Consider the following 15032-nt stretch of genomic DNA (forward strand, 5'->3'; position numbering starts at 1 on the left):
AGAATGTTGGGAATTATTAGAAAAGGAATGATGAATAAAACGGAAAATGTCATAATGCCTCTGTATCGCTCCATGGTGAGACCGCACCTTGAATATTGTTACAGTTCTGGTCGCCGCATCTCAAAAAAGATATAATTGCGATGGAGAAGGTACAGAGAAGGGCTAGCAAAATGATAAGGGGAATGGAACAGCTCCCCTATGAGGAAAGACTAAAGAGGTTAGGACTTTTCAGCTTGGAGAAGAGATGGCTGAGGGGGGATATGATAGAGGTGTTTAAAATCATGAGAGGTCTAGAATGGGTAGATGTGAATCGGTTATTTAGTCTTTCGGATAATAGAAAGACTAGGGGGCACTCCATGAAGTTAGCATATGGCACATTTAAAACTAATCGGAGAAAGTTCTTTTTTACTCAACACACAATTAAACTCTGGAATTTGTTGCCAGAGGATGTGGTTAGTGCAGTTAGTATAGCTGTGTTTAAAAAAGGATTGGAGAAGTTCTTGGAGGAGAAGTCCATTACCTGCTATTAATTAAGTTGACTTAGGAAATAGCCACTGCTATTACTAGCAACGGTAACATGGAATAGACTTAGTGTTTGGGTAATTGCCAGGTTCTTATGGCCTGGATTGGCCACTGTTGGAAACAGGATGCTGGGCTTGATGGACCCTTGGTCTGACCCAGTATGGCAGGTTCTTATGTTCTTATCTTTCTTGTGGTGGGAATATGATTGACCCAGGCAATCACAACGACTTCAATCTCCACTATTCTATTAGGGTTATGCTCCCAATGCTTGTTTGGTACATCGATGTTATAATGATTACAGAGTTTCTAATGAATAAGCCGTGCTACCTTGTTGAGATGCTCTGTATCCAGATCCAGGCCTTCTAACATCAACACATCACATCCAGTGAGGAGATGTAAAATGATTTCCAGTTCTGTCCTGTAGTATCTGCATTTGTGCATTTTATCAGTTTTGTCGATACTGGCTGTAAACCATCTTGTGCGCAGTCCACTACCCTGTGCTGCATTTACCAATCTCTCATCCATAGGTCTGAATTCACCTCGCCTCAACCACTGCTGTGTCAAATCTTGATCCATGTGGGGTTGCTGGAGCAGCTCTCTGTACTTTCCACTCTCCTTATTCGTCTGCCAATTATCCTTCTTTGTTTGCTGGTCTGATTCTTTAAAGAATTGTTTTTAGTGTTGCTAATTCTGTAGTTTCCTGTACTGGTGCATTTTCAGGCATTCCCTTTATTTGCTGGACATAGACTGAAGATGGTCGTTTGCTTTCATGTCTCTCCACTATTTTAGCAGTTGGATCCATTTATGCCATTAAGTGCACCTCTTTAGGTGTAATCAGTTTCAGTAAGACCCATATACCACCTTCAGCTCTAGGGTCGAACAATCTTGACCTGCCCTGGTTTTTATAAATTTCCTGATGGGCGTGGAGGAGCTTTCTTGTTTTTATGTCCAACTCTTCCAGATATTTATGAAGCCAGTCTATTATTCCAAATCTGTGTGATAATGCAGGGATTGCAAGCTGGTTAACAGCTTGTATCTTATTTGGTACTGTTAAGTACTCTTCAATATCAGCCTCCCTTTCCTATTGTATTCTTTACTGATCTTTTCTCTCAATAATTTATGCTGAATTTTTCCACTAAAGCTAAATATCGTCTGAGAAACTCTTCACCCCACAGACCTGTTCTGCTAAATGAGTGCCAAATAACTGTACAGTTTCAAATCATCAACAAATAGTAAGTGAGATGTCTTCGATAAAGCATTCTTTGCTCTAGGATAAAGGCTAATTCCACAATCCAAAGAATTCAGGAGAGAACTCAGTGGGTTTAATGGCAAAAATAAGAGAGGTGACAGGGCATCTCCCTGAAATATTCCTTGCTTGACCTTAATACTGGAGATGACTTATTGTCCATCCTCGTTGTTCAGGTGGAGTGGAGTCTGCCACATTTTCATAGTGAACTTGATGCACTCTACCAGCACAGGATTCACTTTGTATCTTTCAAGGCATATGCCATACTGGGTCAAGACCAAGAGTCCATCAAGCCCAGTATCCTGTGTCCAACAGTGGCCAATCCAAATCACAAGTACCTGGCAAGTTCCCAAACATTAGACAGATCACAAGCTACTATTGCTTATTAATTACTGTAATAGCAGTTTATGGATTTTAATCTCTAGGAACTAATCCAAACCTTTTTTAAACCCAGTAACACTAACTGCTGAAACCACATCCTCTGGCAACAAATTCCAGAGCTTTATTGTGCGCTGAGTGAAAAAGAATTTTCTTCGGTTTGTTTTAAATGTGCTACTTGCTAACTTTTTGGAGTGCCCCCTGGTCCTTCTATTGTCTGAGAGAGTAAACGATTTACATTTACATTTATTATCCAACAGTGCGGGATGCTAACAAAGGCTTTCTTATAATCAGTGCACACTATACTGAGGTTTCGACCGTGCATACAGCTCGTCATAATGGCCTCACTCAGCCATCAGCGGGTCCCTGGCCCCCCATGCTCCTCCTCTGTTAGATTGTAGGCAAGCAGGCCAGTGGTGGATGGTTCTCGGGGGCATCACTTGGCTCTCCCCTCTGGTAGGAGAAGTTTTCTTCCCATTTCTGGCCACCGTGCAGTCACTTCTGGCTTTCTGATCCATTGGCTTCCTCAGTAAGCCAGATCTTGATGGAGAGAGGTGAAATAGTTGAGCCAAAAGTCGGGCACTGCATCAGGGCCAGGGCACTTCCAATTTGGGGCTCCTTTTATCCTGGATCCCCGCTCAATCATTGTAACTTCAGGTCATTCCTTAGTATTGATGTCTGCCTGTTCTTATATTCCCCTGTGTGCAGGGAAACCATTCTGCTTCTTTGTTATGTTATACAGGATCTTCATACAAATCTCTCCAAAACTATTCTCTCTTCTTCTATTGGGGATGTTTAAATAGCACTCGTGTTTTTCCCCAATTTCCTACAGAACCGATTGGGGTTCTCTGTAAAAGTTTTATTATATTTTATTGAATTATATCACATACATATCATGGAATTAAATAAGAATTTAACAAAGAAAATGACACATTCAGAGCAAAGGAAAAGGACAAACAACATACAGCAATTATTATTTGCTTCATTTAGCCCATTTTATACTGGAGAGCGGAGCGGGAATAAGGCAACATCTGCAAAGCAATTAAGGGAAATAATTCGCATTATGTAAGGAGATCAGCCAAGCCATTTTGCCATCCCAATACATGCGCATCAGTGGTTTCCTTAACACTCACACCAGTTCCCGTAGTCTTATCTATATGGAGACAATCCAAATGGAGTAGCTCAATAAAGACACATTTGTTGTTATAATGTGTAATCATGGAAATTTTAAATGAAAAGTAGCTCCCTAGTCAAGTACTCTTTGTTTGTAGGCCAGAAATGAGGAGCCTATGAAAAGTCAGAGAAAATCTGTATTTTCTGACCACAAAAGAGGAAATCTTTACACTGAAAATATTTAGAAAATACCAGCTCGTGATCTTTCTGCAGGGAGAAGGAGACTAGCAGAGTAGCTCTGGTTGGGATCTCGTCTAAAAAAAAGTTGAGACTCTGGACTCCCTAACACATCCATGTCTCCCTCCTTCTTTAGCTGTGAGGACTCTCCTCTTTGGCAGATGATAAATCTTAGACAGACATGGGTATTCGGTCTTCATCAAAAGACAAAAACGTCACAAAGTATTTTTATACAATTCAGCAGGGGACAACAACCTAAAAATATGAACATTTAGAAAGCAAAGTTTAGAATCTCCCATATTATTCTCCATAATTTCAAGCTGATTATGAATAACACAACTGTCTTTTATAAAAGAAGGACACGATGCTTGAACAGAGATCACACGAGAATTCAGTTCAGAAACTGATCTCTCCATCCCACAGAGCTTCCTCTCCTGACCCTTCAGCTTGAGAGGAAAAAACCATGCGTCTGGGACACTGAGTGAGATAGCTTTTTATCCATTTGAGCAACTATGCCCCAAACATCTACCAGAGTCATGTTAGCAGGCTCTTCAAGCATATCAAAGGGGTTAGACATGGAGGGTATAATAAAAGGAAAAGGAACAGGCTCTGATTCCTCCACCAGGGTTTCCGCTCCCAAGGGTACAACCTCCAGCTGGGTCTGCGGGGAAGGACTTGGTGGTTGCTGTAGATGAGAGGAGCCCGATGCTAGATTCAAGATAACACCAGAAGGCCCCACCGCTTCAATCAACGAAACAGCTTCGGGGCTGTAAAGGTGGCTGATTTTCCCCTGGACTTCACGAGATTGCCGAAATGGAACTCTCATTAGGTAAGTAATGGACAACTCACCCCCTCCAAAGAACGTGGCTGTACATGGGGGCCTCGAAAAGACCGAGGGAGCTGGTGAAGATGACCACTGCTTTGTCTTCCTTTTTCTTCCCATCTTCCAGGACCTAGGGGTGCATCCCTCTGGTGCTAGGGCCCTCGATTTAAAGGAGGCGCAATCCGATGACATCAAGCCGGCCTGCAGGGGGAGGGAGGGAATCACTGATATTTCCTTGGTCCGTTGCTGGTGGCAGCAGCACTCCCGGCCGGCAAAACTCCTCACCTTCTCACATGACCTGCTCTACTTCCTAAAAGTGCTATTCTGATACTTCTCCTTTCTGATTTTATCATACCTTCACAGGTTCTGATATTATTTTCAATTCCTTATTAAATAATATAAATTTACGATCTTTCCCTGTTAATGCAGCATAGTTTAGCTTTCTGTTTTGGATTTTCCTCAATACTTTCATCATCCACGACACTTTAAGGTATGCGTCTTCCAATGATACCTCTGCATGCAGTGATTTAATTTTCTCTTCTATACATTTTTTCCATTGAGGAGTTGTACATTTTCTCCTATTCCTCTGGCTTTGTGAACTTGTTGGCAAGATTCTCTCAGTAATAATTTTTTTTTTTCACATTTAAAGTTTTATTATCAAGAAGTCAAATACAAAGACAAACTGTTTAAACAACTTTGATGCTCTTTATAATTCTCAGTAATAATTTTTGACGCACAATATTGTATTCATAATATCAATAAATGGCTCCTTAATATGGATTATGGCCCTATTCTTGTCACTTATTATGCTTCTAACTTTGGTGTTAAATTTACTATCGGTAATCTTTCTCTCTCCAGGACCCCAGGATACCTCTCCCTCTCCATGTAAACCAGCAGCTCGACTGCCAGCTCCTCAGTCTCCTGTTTCCGTTCTTCCTCCTGCTTCCTGGCCTTTCCCACTCCATCCATCTCCCCCCATAATGCACCCCATCCCCCAGGGAAACCTCCCCTCCTCCGGACACTCAGGAACCCCTACGCCTATGGTCCTTACTTGTTTGGGTGCCTCGTTCTTCTCCTTCTTGTTCGTCTTCCTGGCATGTTTTGCGCTGGTCTTTGGTACCTTTACTGTGGTATTCTTTAATCAGCCTGACAGTTTATCCCCAGCCACCAGGGACACCCCCAGCAGTTGCTTTCTCCACCCTCTTTGGCTGCTTGGGCAGCCTTGCTCTGGTGGTCCCTGTTTAGGTACCTAATTTTTTCCCCCTTTTTTTCTCATCTTTCTGGCCTGTTTTGAACTGGTCTCTGGTATCTTTACTGTTGTGCTCTTTGCTCCCTTGGGATTCCTCTCTACATTTCCTTCTCTTTAAGCTTCATCCTTCAATTATTTCAAGATGTTATCACTTAAGTATTTCTGTGTTATGATCTGGCCAAATAAAGATGTAAAATTTGTATTCAATGCCTTTTGCAACTTTGCCTTTGATATAATCCCTCTTTCTTCCATTTCTGGCCGGGCTCTGAATACCCCAGAGATGGAAAAAAGGGGTTTCTGGCTTAGAACTAGCAGTGCATCAGCTCGTTTCTGTCTTCAGGGGTCCACTTGGTAGTAGATAATCCTCTTAATGTTTCCATTAGCTTCTGCAGTTATCGGCTGCTGCATTGGATCCATCACCAAGGCCTACAGTTGCACCAAGGATTTCATCTTCAACTGAAGATTCAGCACCATCATTAGCCCTAGTTCTTAGACTAAGGGTGGGCACATTTTTATCCTGGGTGATGTACAGCCAGTATGAATTTTTCTTTTTGCTTCCTATCATAGGTCAATAGAAGTAGCCACTTGATATTTAGTTTAAGTATTATGCAGCAGAGTGACAACATGACGATAGTTAGCAAGACTTGATATGAGATACTTACTCCATTTATCCTATCTGATTCACTCCTGTGTGGATCCTTTCATGTCTTTTCAATTTTGATTTACAACTAAAGCTTTTATCACACTCTGTGCATGTAAATGGTTTTTCCCCTGTGTGAATCCTTCCATGCCTTTTCAGTTCTGATTTACAACTGAAGCTTTTATCACACTCAGTGCATGTAAATGGTTTTTCTCCTGTGTGGATCCTTTCATGCATTGTCAGATTCGATTTACAACTGAAGCTTTTATCACACTCAGTGCATGTAAATGGTTTTTCTCCTGTGTGGATCCTTTCATGCATTTTCAAACTTGATTGAAAACTGAAGCTTTTATAACACTCAGTGCATAGGAATTGTTTCTCTCCAGTGTGGCTTCTTTCATGCCTTTTCAGATTTGATTGAAAACTGAAGCTTTTATCACACTCTGTGCAAGTAAATGGTTTTTCTCCAGTGTGGATCCTTTCATGCATTTTTAATTCATATTTCCAAATGAAGCTCTTAACACACTCTGTGCATGTAAATGGTTTCTCTCCAGTGTGACTCCTTTCATGCCTTTTCTGATTTGATTGAAAACTGAAGCTTTTATCACACTCACTGCATGTGAATAGATTCTCTCCTGTGTGGCTCCTTTCATGCCTTTTCAGTTCTGATTTACAACTGAAGCTCTTATCACACTCTTGGCATATAAATGGTTTCTCTCCTGAGTGGATCCTTTCATGCCTTTTCAGATTTGATTGAAAGCTGAAACTTTTATCACACTCAGGGCATGTAAATATGTTCTCTCCTGAGTGGCTCCTTTCATGTGTTTTCAGTGTTGATTTATAGCTGAAGTTTTTATCACACTCACTGCATGTAAATGGTTTCTCCCCTGTGTGGATCCTTTCATGCTTTTTCAGTTCTGATTTACAACTGAAGCTTTTCTCACACTCACTGCATGTAAATGGTTTCTCTCCAGTGTGGATCCTTTCATGCTTTTTCAGTTCTGATTTACAATTGAAGCTTTTATCACACTCATGGCATGTAAATAGTTTCTCTCTAGTATGGCTCCTTTTGTGCCTTTTCTGTTTAAGTGCATATGTTGATTGCTTTTCTCCTGATTGAATCTTCTGGTGCATTTTCAGTTGTGATAGATAAATTAAGCTTTTATTACATTCACTACTAAGAAATGGTTTCTCTCTTGTATGAATATACTGGTGAACTTTTAATATTACTTTACTTGCACGGTCACTGCATAAAACAGGTCTTAACCCAGTCTGTTCTCTCAAGTGTTGTTTATTTTGCTCACAGGGAGTCACATTGTCAGTGGAGTCTCCTGTCAGATTTCTCAGCCTTTCCTCTGGCTTGCACTGATTCCAGCAGTTTTCCTCATAGTCACAACATGGGCAGGTATCCCCTCCATCTTCCTCTGAAACAGTTTTAGTCACTTCCAGATGTTTAGTGGATTCCTCAGGAAGTGTCTCCTTGTGTCTTCTCTTGGACTTGTCAATCTCTGGATAAGAAAATAAAGGACAGACATTACTTGATGTGAAAGAGAAGACAGGGACAACAGGGAACAGGGGAGTAAAGAAGCTGCATCACCTCTTTTTTGCAGCATTTGGTACGAACAACAGTACATCACTGGGTCTCAGAGGGGGCTGAACACCTCAACACCATCAGGTGCATACAATTCTCAAATATTGTTTTATGTTAACTCATACTTAAATTGTATACAAATAGACCTGTAACGTCAATTACTCAGGTCAAACTATTAATGGAGGTCTTCCTACTCAGCAACCATAAATCTGGGATCCTGCCAGGTACTTATCACCTGGATTGGCCACTGTTGAAAGAATGATACTGGACTTGATGGACCTTCGATCTGACCCAACAGCGCAAATCTTATGTTATATTCTTAAATGCAGTCTTTGCTTCACTCTAATCATACACATTACCCGAAAGTCCTTACAAAAACGGACAACAGTGAGCACTTTTAATTTAAATTACTTTTATTTAGGGATTTTGTCATATTTGCAATTACAAGTGCTTATCTTAGCTGTGACTTCTTGCTGTCCCCTTCAACAAAGCATTCCCCAAGTGCTATTCAATATTCCACTATCATAGCCCGATGCGCACCCCTGAAGCAGAGCATTTTCCAAACGCGGATCTGCATTACAATGCTGAGGGATCCAGACCCCTAAATATTTCAGTCTCCCCATGGAGTATTTAAAAGGAAAAGCTCTTTGCCGTGATGACTCCAGATTTTCATCTCTGGACAGGGTCTACGACTTAATCAAAGTTTATTGTTAATCCTGCAAGACTTTGAAATCGCGAGAACTCATCTTTGATTAAAGTTATCTTGTTTTGTCCACAACAAAAACGCAGACGACATTTTGAGATTTGCTACTGCCGGGGCTTGATAATTCACGTTCTGTCTCAATTGTTTTTTTTGCCAAAGGCTCTGCAGCTGAAATAAAGAGCAGCGGAGACAGTGGACCCCCCCCCTGCCGGACACCCCCTCCTTAAAAGAAAACGTACAGAAAGAGAATTATTGAGAAGTCTCACCCTGGGGTTACTGAATAAAATTTACATCCAAGTCAAAATATGACCCTGAAAAGCACATTTTTCCAAAACTCAAAACATATAATCCTACATTAATGATCTGAACACTTTTTCTGCATCTAAACTTGAGTATCAACACTGAGTGCTTATCTACTCTGGCAACATAAGAACTTGCCATGCTGGGTCAGACCAAGGGTCCATCAAGCCCAGCATCCTGTTTCCAACAGAGGCCAAACCAGGCCCCAAGAACCTGGCAAATACCCAAACACTAAGAAGAGCCCATGCTACTGATGCAATTAATAGCAGTGGCTATTCCCTAAGAAAACTTGATTAATAGCCATTAATGGACTTCTCTTCCAAGAACTTATCTGTGGGAAATATAAGCTTTGCCAGCAAGCCATATCAGGGTTTAAACACTAACTTCCCTTCTCCCTGACATTTGCCTGAATAAAAGCATCACCTGTGCTTAAGTCTCTGCCTGGGAAAGGATACCTGTTGGCCCTGAATTCCTGGGGGAGGGGCTGGGTGTTCCCTAGTCAGAGGCAGGACAAAGTCAGGAGGTATAGATTTCAGCAGCCAATGAAATGATCCGTGCATACCCCCTGAGCCAAAGCCAATGGTGTAATGACTCTTCTGTTGGAATGGAAAAGTAGCCAATCATGTAACGACACATCATCTGCCTTTGTAAGAATGAACAATAAAAGAGAGGGCCACACTGTGCTCAGCCCTTTTGACCTGCCTACCATGAGAGCTGCCTCAAGTGTCTTCTTTGCCTCCATACTCTACATGTGGTGACCCCGACGTGATACTCTCTGCTCATTCGGCTGGACATAGCTTAGATGCGCATCGTTCAACAGATCTGCTAATCGTAAGTATATTAAAGTACTTTTTAGTATATTTAAGTATTTTTTAGCAAGTTTGTTCCCCACACTCGTGAGCAAATGGGAGGTGATTTATCCATGCAGCAGAGGCTACATGCTAAGGAGCTGCAGAAAATCATCAAGAATCATTATTTCGTTACCAGGGGGGAAATAGCACAAGTCAGATTAGGGGATTTAGAAAAATTAATAAGTGAAATAGCTTGCCGCTGCCCTTGGTATTCAGATACAGGAACTTTAAATATACAGGACTGGGTGTCAATAGGCAATTGTCTTCATACTGCTCCAAGGTCCCCAATCAGGCAGTTATTGTTATGGCAAAAATGTACGGAAGCCATTGAGCACATGGGGATTAAAAGTCTCCAACAATCTTCAACCCATGTGCCTTTAGAAGCAGACAGTAAAAAGGCAGGCAATACACTCCATTCACCTACCCTTCCCCCACCTTATCTTCAAAATCCCTCAGAGCCAGCAAATTCTTTGTATCCTCAGCTCCCCATACCTACACCCCAAGCACAAGCCATTCACACATCTCCGCCCTCTTTAGAAAACCAGTTCCAGGGCACAATTAAACTACAACCTGGCATGGGAGGGGTGGTCCGCATGGGGTTTCAGCAGGAGCAAGAGAAAGGAAATCTTACAGGAGAAGAATTATTAGAAGGGCTTCAAGCCTTTCCCATTACAGAAAGGATCAATGATCAAGGCGGGACAGAATATAATTGGACCCCCCTTCCCTATAGTATCCTCAGAGAACTCCGTACAAGCATTAAGGAGACAGGTTTCCATTCCTCTTACACCCGAGGTTTGTTAGAGGGTTTGTCTAATGGCTACAAATTAGTTCCCCAAGATTGGAAGGATTTATCCCGCATGCTCCTTACCCCAGCCCAGTATGTAGTATGGGAATCTGAATATCAAAGGGAAGCATTAATAGCGGGAGCCAATTCGGGTGGCGCTTACCTCCCAGAACAGCTATATGGGTCAGGTCAATTTGCTACCATGGAACAACAAGCAATTGGCATACCAGCGGTCGCTTATCCAGCATTAATCCGCTGCGTGAATAAAGCCTTTAAAAAGGTCCCCGATTCAGGGAAGGTTACAAAGTCATTCACAATGACCCGCCAGGCAGCCACAGAGCCCTATACACAATTTATTGATCGCTTGCAGGAAGCCATTCGGCGACAGGTAGACAATACAGAAGCAAGTGTGGAACTCATAACAAAGTTAGCTTTTGAAAATGCAAATGCCGACTGCCGTAAGGTTTTACAACCCATAGTTGGCAGACCTGATTACACCCTAGCAGACATGCTTAAAGCATGTGCAGATGTAGGTACCCATGCTTTTCAAATGGATGCCCTCGCTCTCGCCCTGCAGAAAGGCCAACCCAAAGGTACATGCTTTAATTGTAAGAAACCTGGCCACTTTAAGCAACAGTGTCGAGCCCCAGGTGGCGGAGCGCATAAGAGAACCGATTCTGCAGGGGACCCCAGATCACGGCCAAAAACTGTGTGCCCCAAATGTAAAAAAGGGTTCCATTGGGCTAATCAATGTCGAAGTACTGGTCAGGGAAACTAGTTTCCGGGCCAGCAACAAGCCCCAGCCCAATTGTTGCCACCCCCATGATTCGAGTACAGCCAGCCGCAGCAGCAACAGTCGGCAGCGCTGGCATAGATCTTGTTAATCAAGACACCAAATTTGTAGCATTCCCGGGGCAGGTCACCCTGATGCCCTCTCAGCTTACAGGCCCTTTGCCTGAACAAACCATCGGGTTAATTCTACCTCGATCCTCTGCAAGTAAAGCAGGGATCTTTGTTATCCCAGGAGTAGTGGATTCTGATTATGAGGGTACTCTTATGATTCAATTTGAAACAAAATCCTCCCTCACATTGCACAAAGGGGACTCCTGGGCACAGCTAGTCATGGTTCCATGTGTCTTGCCCGTAGGAGAACAGCAGACTGCCAGAGGCTCCAGCGGCTTCGGATTTACCCGAGCCCCGGCACTGCACCCTAGTATCCTAGCAGTGACTCAGGCAATCAAAAAAGAGAAACCGAAGAGAACCTACTTGCTAGACGGTAAGCCCTTTGAAGGCATTTTAGACTCAGGAGCCGATGTCTCAGTCATAACCGCTGATAACTGGCCCACTGACTGGCCAACAGTAGACTCCCCCTCGGTGTGGGGGGTAGGGGGACGGCAGCCGGCTCGCCGCAGTGCTCGCTGGCTAACTGTGACAAATCCCTCTGGCTCAGGCACAGCAAACTTAAAACCTGTAATTCTCCCCATACATATTAACCTTTGGGACGAGATTTGATGAGTCAGTTTCAAGCCCGGCTAGTAATAGAAGATTAAGCATGTCTCACAGTAAGCCCACTGCTCTCCCCTTAGCTTGGAAATCCACCACACCCATCTGGGTAGAGCAGTGGCCCCTGCCTAACGATAAACTTCAGGCTCTCAATGAGTTGGTAAATGATCAATTAGTTGCTGGTCATATTGAACCCACTGTTAGTCCATTTAATACACCTGTTTTTGTTATAAAAAAGAAATCGGGAAAGTGGAGACTCCTCCACGATCTTCGAGCCATTAATGCTATTCTGCAACCTATGGGTCCGCTTCAGTGCGGCACCCCAAACCCAAACATGATTCCTAGAGATTATCAAAATTTAATAGTAGATGAAAAAAAGGATTTAATTAGACTCCTGCGTTACAAGCAAAGAAAATATCACTATGAAAAAATTGATTTAATTATACACTTCAATGACCTCTTGCAGAACAGATTAGGCAAAGTAACTGTGCAGACAGTACAAATTTGGAAAAAATGGTTTCTATTAGTATTTTAATTCAGTTACAAAAAATCTGCATACTTTGAGAATATTTTCCCCCACAAAGTGTATGCAGAGCTTATGTTACAAACTGTACTGAAATTTGAATAATATTCTGTGTAAATTACATGTGAAAGTTTCCCTTTTGCAAAGTTTATTTGGCTCACATTTAAAATGACTCCATTTCTCTGAGATTTAAGTTTATAGTTTGAATTGCCAGCGCACAGTTTCTTATTGCAATTTTCCTATAGGAGAAAAATAGTATCTGTCTGCAAGGAATCAGTCCTTGCCAAGCCATTGTCTGTGGTCGATGTTATCTAATTTGTTAAACAAAGCTATCTTTAAGTTTCTATTGACTGAAGGATTAACTCCTTGGGTGCAGTTCTTTTCTTTTGAGAAACACTGCTCCTCCCCCCCTTTTTCTGTAACTCTTGCTAGCCACTCATGGGGGAGGGAGGGAGAACTTTTGAAAGAAAAAAAAAAAACTGGACTTAGTACTGCAGTTTCTCTCTCTAGTTTATATATGTTATAACTCAGACAGATTAATAGTAGTTACAGTCACTTTAGCATGCAGCAGACAGAGCTGAGCAAACAGCGTGTTTAATTTCCTATTCTAATAATTATAAGAAGAAATTCTATTCTGATACTCCACATTGAATTTAAGCTCAGAGTATTATTGATTGCAACCTGGAACAATAGTTGCAATCTATAAAGTAATGATGGGGTCTCCACTAGGAGGCGCTATGTTATTCTACAAGTTATATTATATTATTGTTTTAATAATTCTGTTGTATAATAGTTTTTATTTTTCAGGCCTACAGACCTTCTGTATTAAGGACACTTCAGTTTTATTTTCTTTTTCACAAAATTTATACAGAATTCTGAACCTTATAATTTTTACTGACAGAGGTTGCTACATCTAAAGCAATCCCTCCCAAGCCTTTTCTTGCAAATCCAAATTGATTTTATTAAATTGAATCATAGAATTGATTTCTTCAAGGTTAAAAAAGTAAGAATTTCACTTTTATCCTTACCTTAGTAATTTTTTGCTGTATGCCAGTTTTTAATATTTTCCAGATTTACAGCCTTCCTGCCATGAAGAGATGTGAAGATGGACACTTTGCAGTTTATTTTAACATTTTCAAACATTTTTCTAACGCCTTTTGACTTTTGATTTTTGATCCTTGATCTAATTTTGTTTTTGATAACTTTTTGATAAGATTTTTAGCTCATATTATGTGTTATCTGTTGTCTGTCTTGATGCCAAGAAGACTATGAATGAATATGGATGAATGTGTCAGTTTTGTGTAAATTAATATTTGCAAGATGAATGAATATATGTCAGTCTTGTATAACATATGTTTAATGTAATGTCTAATATACTTGTCATTTGATTCAGCTTACGGCAAATGACTTTTGCTTTAAACAATTAAATTACATTTATTGCTATTTTACTGAATGAAAATTGATCACTGCATAAAAAATTCTTGATAATGGGCCTACCCTATGTTCTGAAAACTAAAAATGGCTCTGCTTACTGCAGCCATTCCTTTGCATGAATTTTGTTAATTGAATATTAAATACTTATTTGGCATCCCCTACAACACCACAGGGCAAGCCATTGTGGAGAGAGCAAATCATACCCTTAAGAGCTCTGGACCAAACAAAAAGAAAAAAGGGGGATTGCCCCTGGATTTTCCCCTAAACAGGATTGGCTGAACAAAGTATTGTTTTAAATCACTTAAAATAAATTTAAGACCACAGCCATGAGTAATCATTATGGGACTAGGGTTAGTCACCCACAGCCATCAGTTTTGTATAGAATATTTAATGTCTGGTACGGTCCCGTTCCCTTAAAATGGGGAACGAGGATATGTTTCTCTGCTTGCTTCCACAGGTATCAAGCTGTGGAAAGATGGAAAGGTGTCCAGGTCTACAGGACCCGATCCCCAACTTCTCCCTGAGCTTCCACAGCCCTCAGAAGGACAGAGACCGGACTCCTTGCAAAAAGCAGCACCACATGACCTGGGGACAGATCAAGGCCCTATCCAACCAAACTGCACAACTCTTAGAACAGCAAGGCCTTGAGAAAACTCCAGAGAACTTATTAGCCGCCTTTTCTTGCCTGAATGCCAACTCATTAACAATTGTGTTCTGCATCCTCCTCCTTTGCCTTATTTCTCCAGCTATGGCGATTTCAGAACAAGGACTCTGACAGGACAACATGTACATCCTCGATGCACAGAACTTTTCACACCTGCTGAATCGAACAGACTGTTGGATCTGCACACACATGCCAACCCAAGCCTGCGGAGAACTACTGATGCATGCTGTACCATTTAACCTTACAGTATGGACTAATTATCCTTTACAGAGAGGTTTTCATTACTTCTCCAGTGGTAATACCATACTACACATTGGTAGCTGTATTCAAGAGACTGCCGCTCTTTGTTGGGACTATGATACAGGGGATGGGAAAGGGAATTCAGATGGGAAATATCCATATTGTAACCGAACATTTGTATTAATCACTGAACATTTGCATAGTTATACCACATATATGTATGCAATTGGC

At 41.5% G+C, this 15032-nt stretch overlaps 2 protein-coding genes and 1 long non-coding RNA gene across 3 annotated transcripts in view; 1 reads left to right on the plus strand and 2 right to left on the minus strand.

The window, feature by feature from the left end:
• Nucleotides 1–15032, plus strand: part of LOC115085852 (oocyte zinc finger protein XlCOF6-like) — a 393254-nt gene that overhangs the window by 151724 nt on the left and 226498 nt on the right. The gene's annotated exons all lie outside the window — the stretch shown is intronic.
• The window catches only part of LOC115085891, a 318986-nt gene that overhangs the window by 17077 nt on the left and 286877 nt on the right, over nt 1–15032 (minus strand). The window lies entirely within an intron of this gene.
• Nucleotides 4964–15032, minus strand: part of LOC115085879 (gastrula zinc finger protein XlCGF57.1-like) — a 33361-nt gene continuing 23292 nt past the window's right edge. The window contains exon 4 of the mRNA XM_029592414.1: nt 4964–7716. Within this exon, the coding sequence (XP_029448274.1) occupies nt 6236–7716 (1481 nt within the window). The 3' untranslated portion in view covers nt 4964–6235. The remainder of the gene's footprint in view (nt 7717–15032) is intronic.

This window comes from Rhinatrema bivittatum, chromosome 2, assembly GCF_901001135.1.
Source record: "Rhinatrema bivittatum chromosome 2, aRhiBiv1.1, whole genome shotgun sequence".
Taxonomy (NCBI): Eukaryota; Metazoa; Chordata; class Amphibia; order Gymnophiona; family Rhinatrematidae; genus Rhinatrema; species Rhinatrema bivittatum.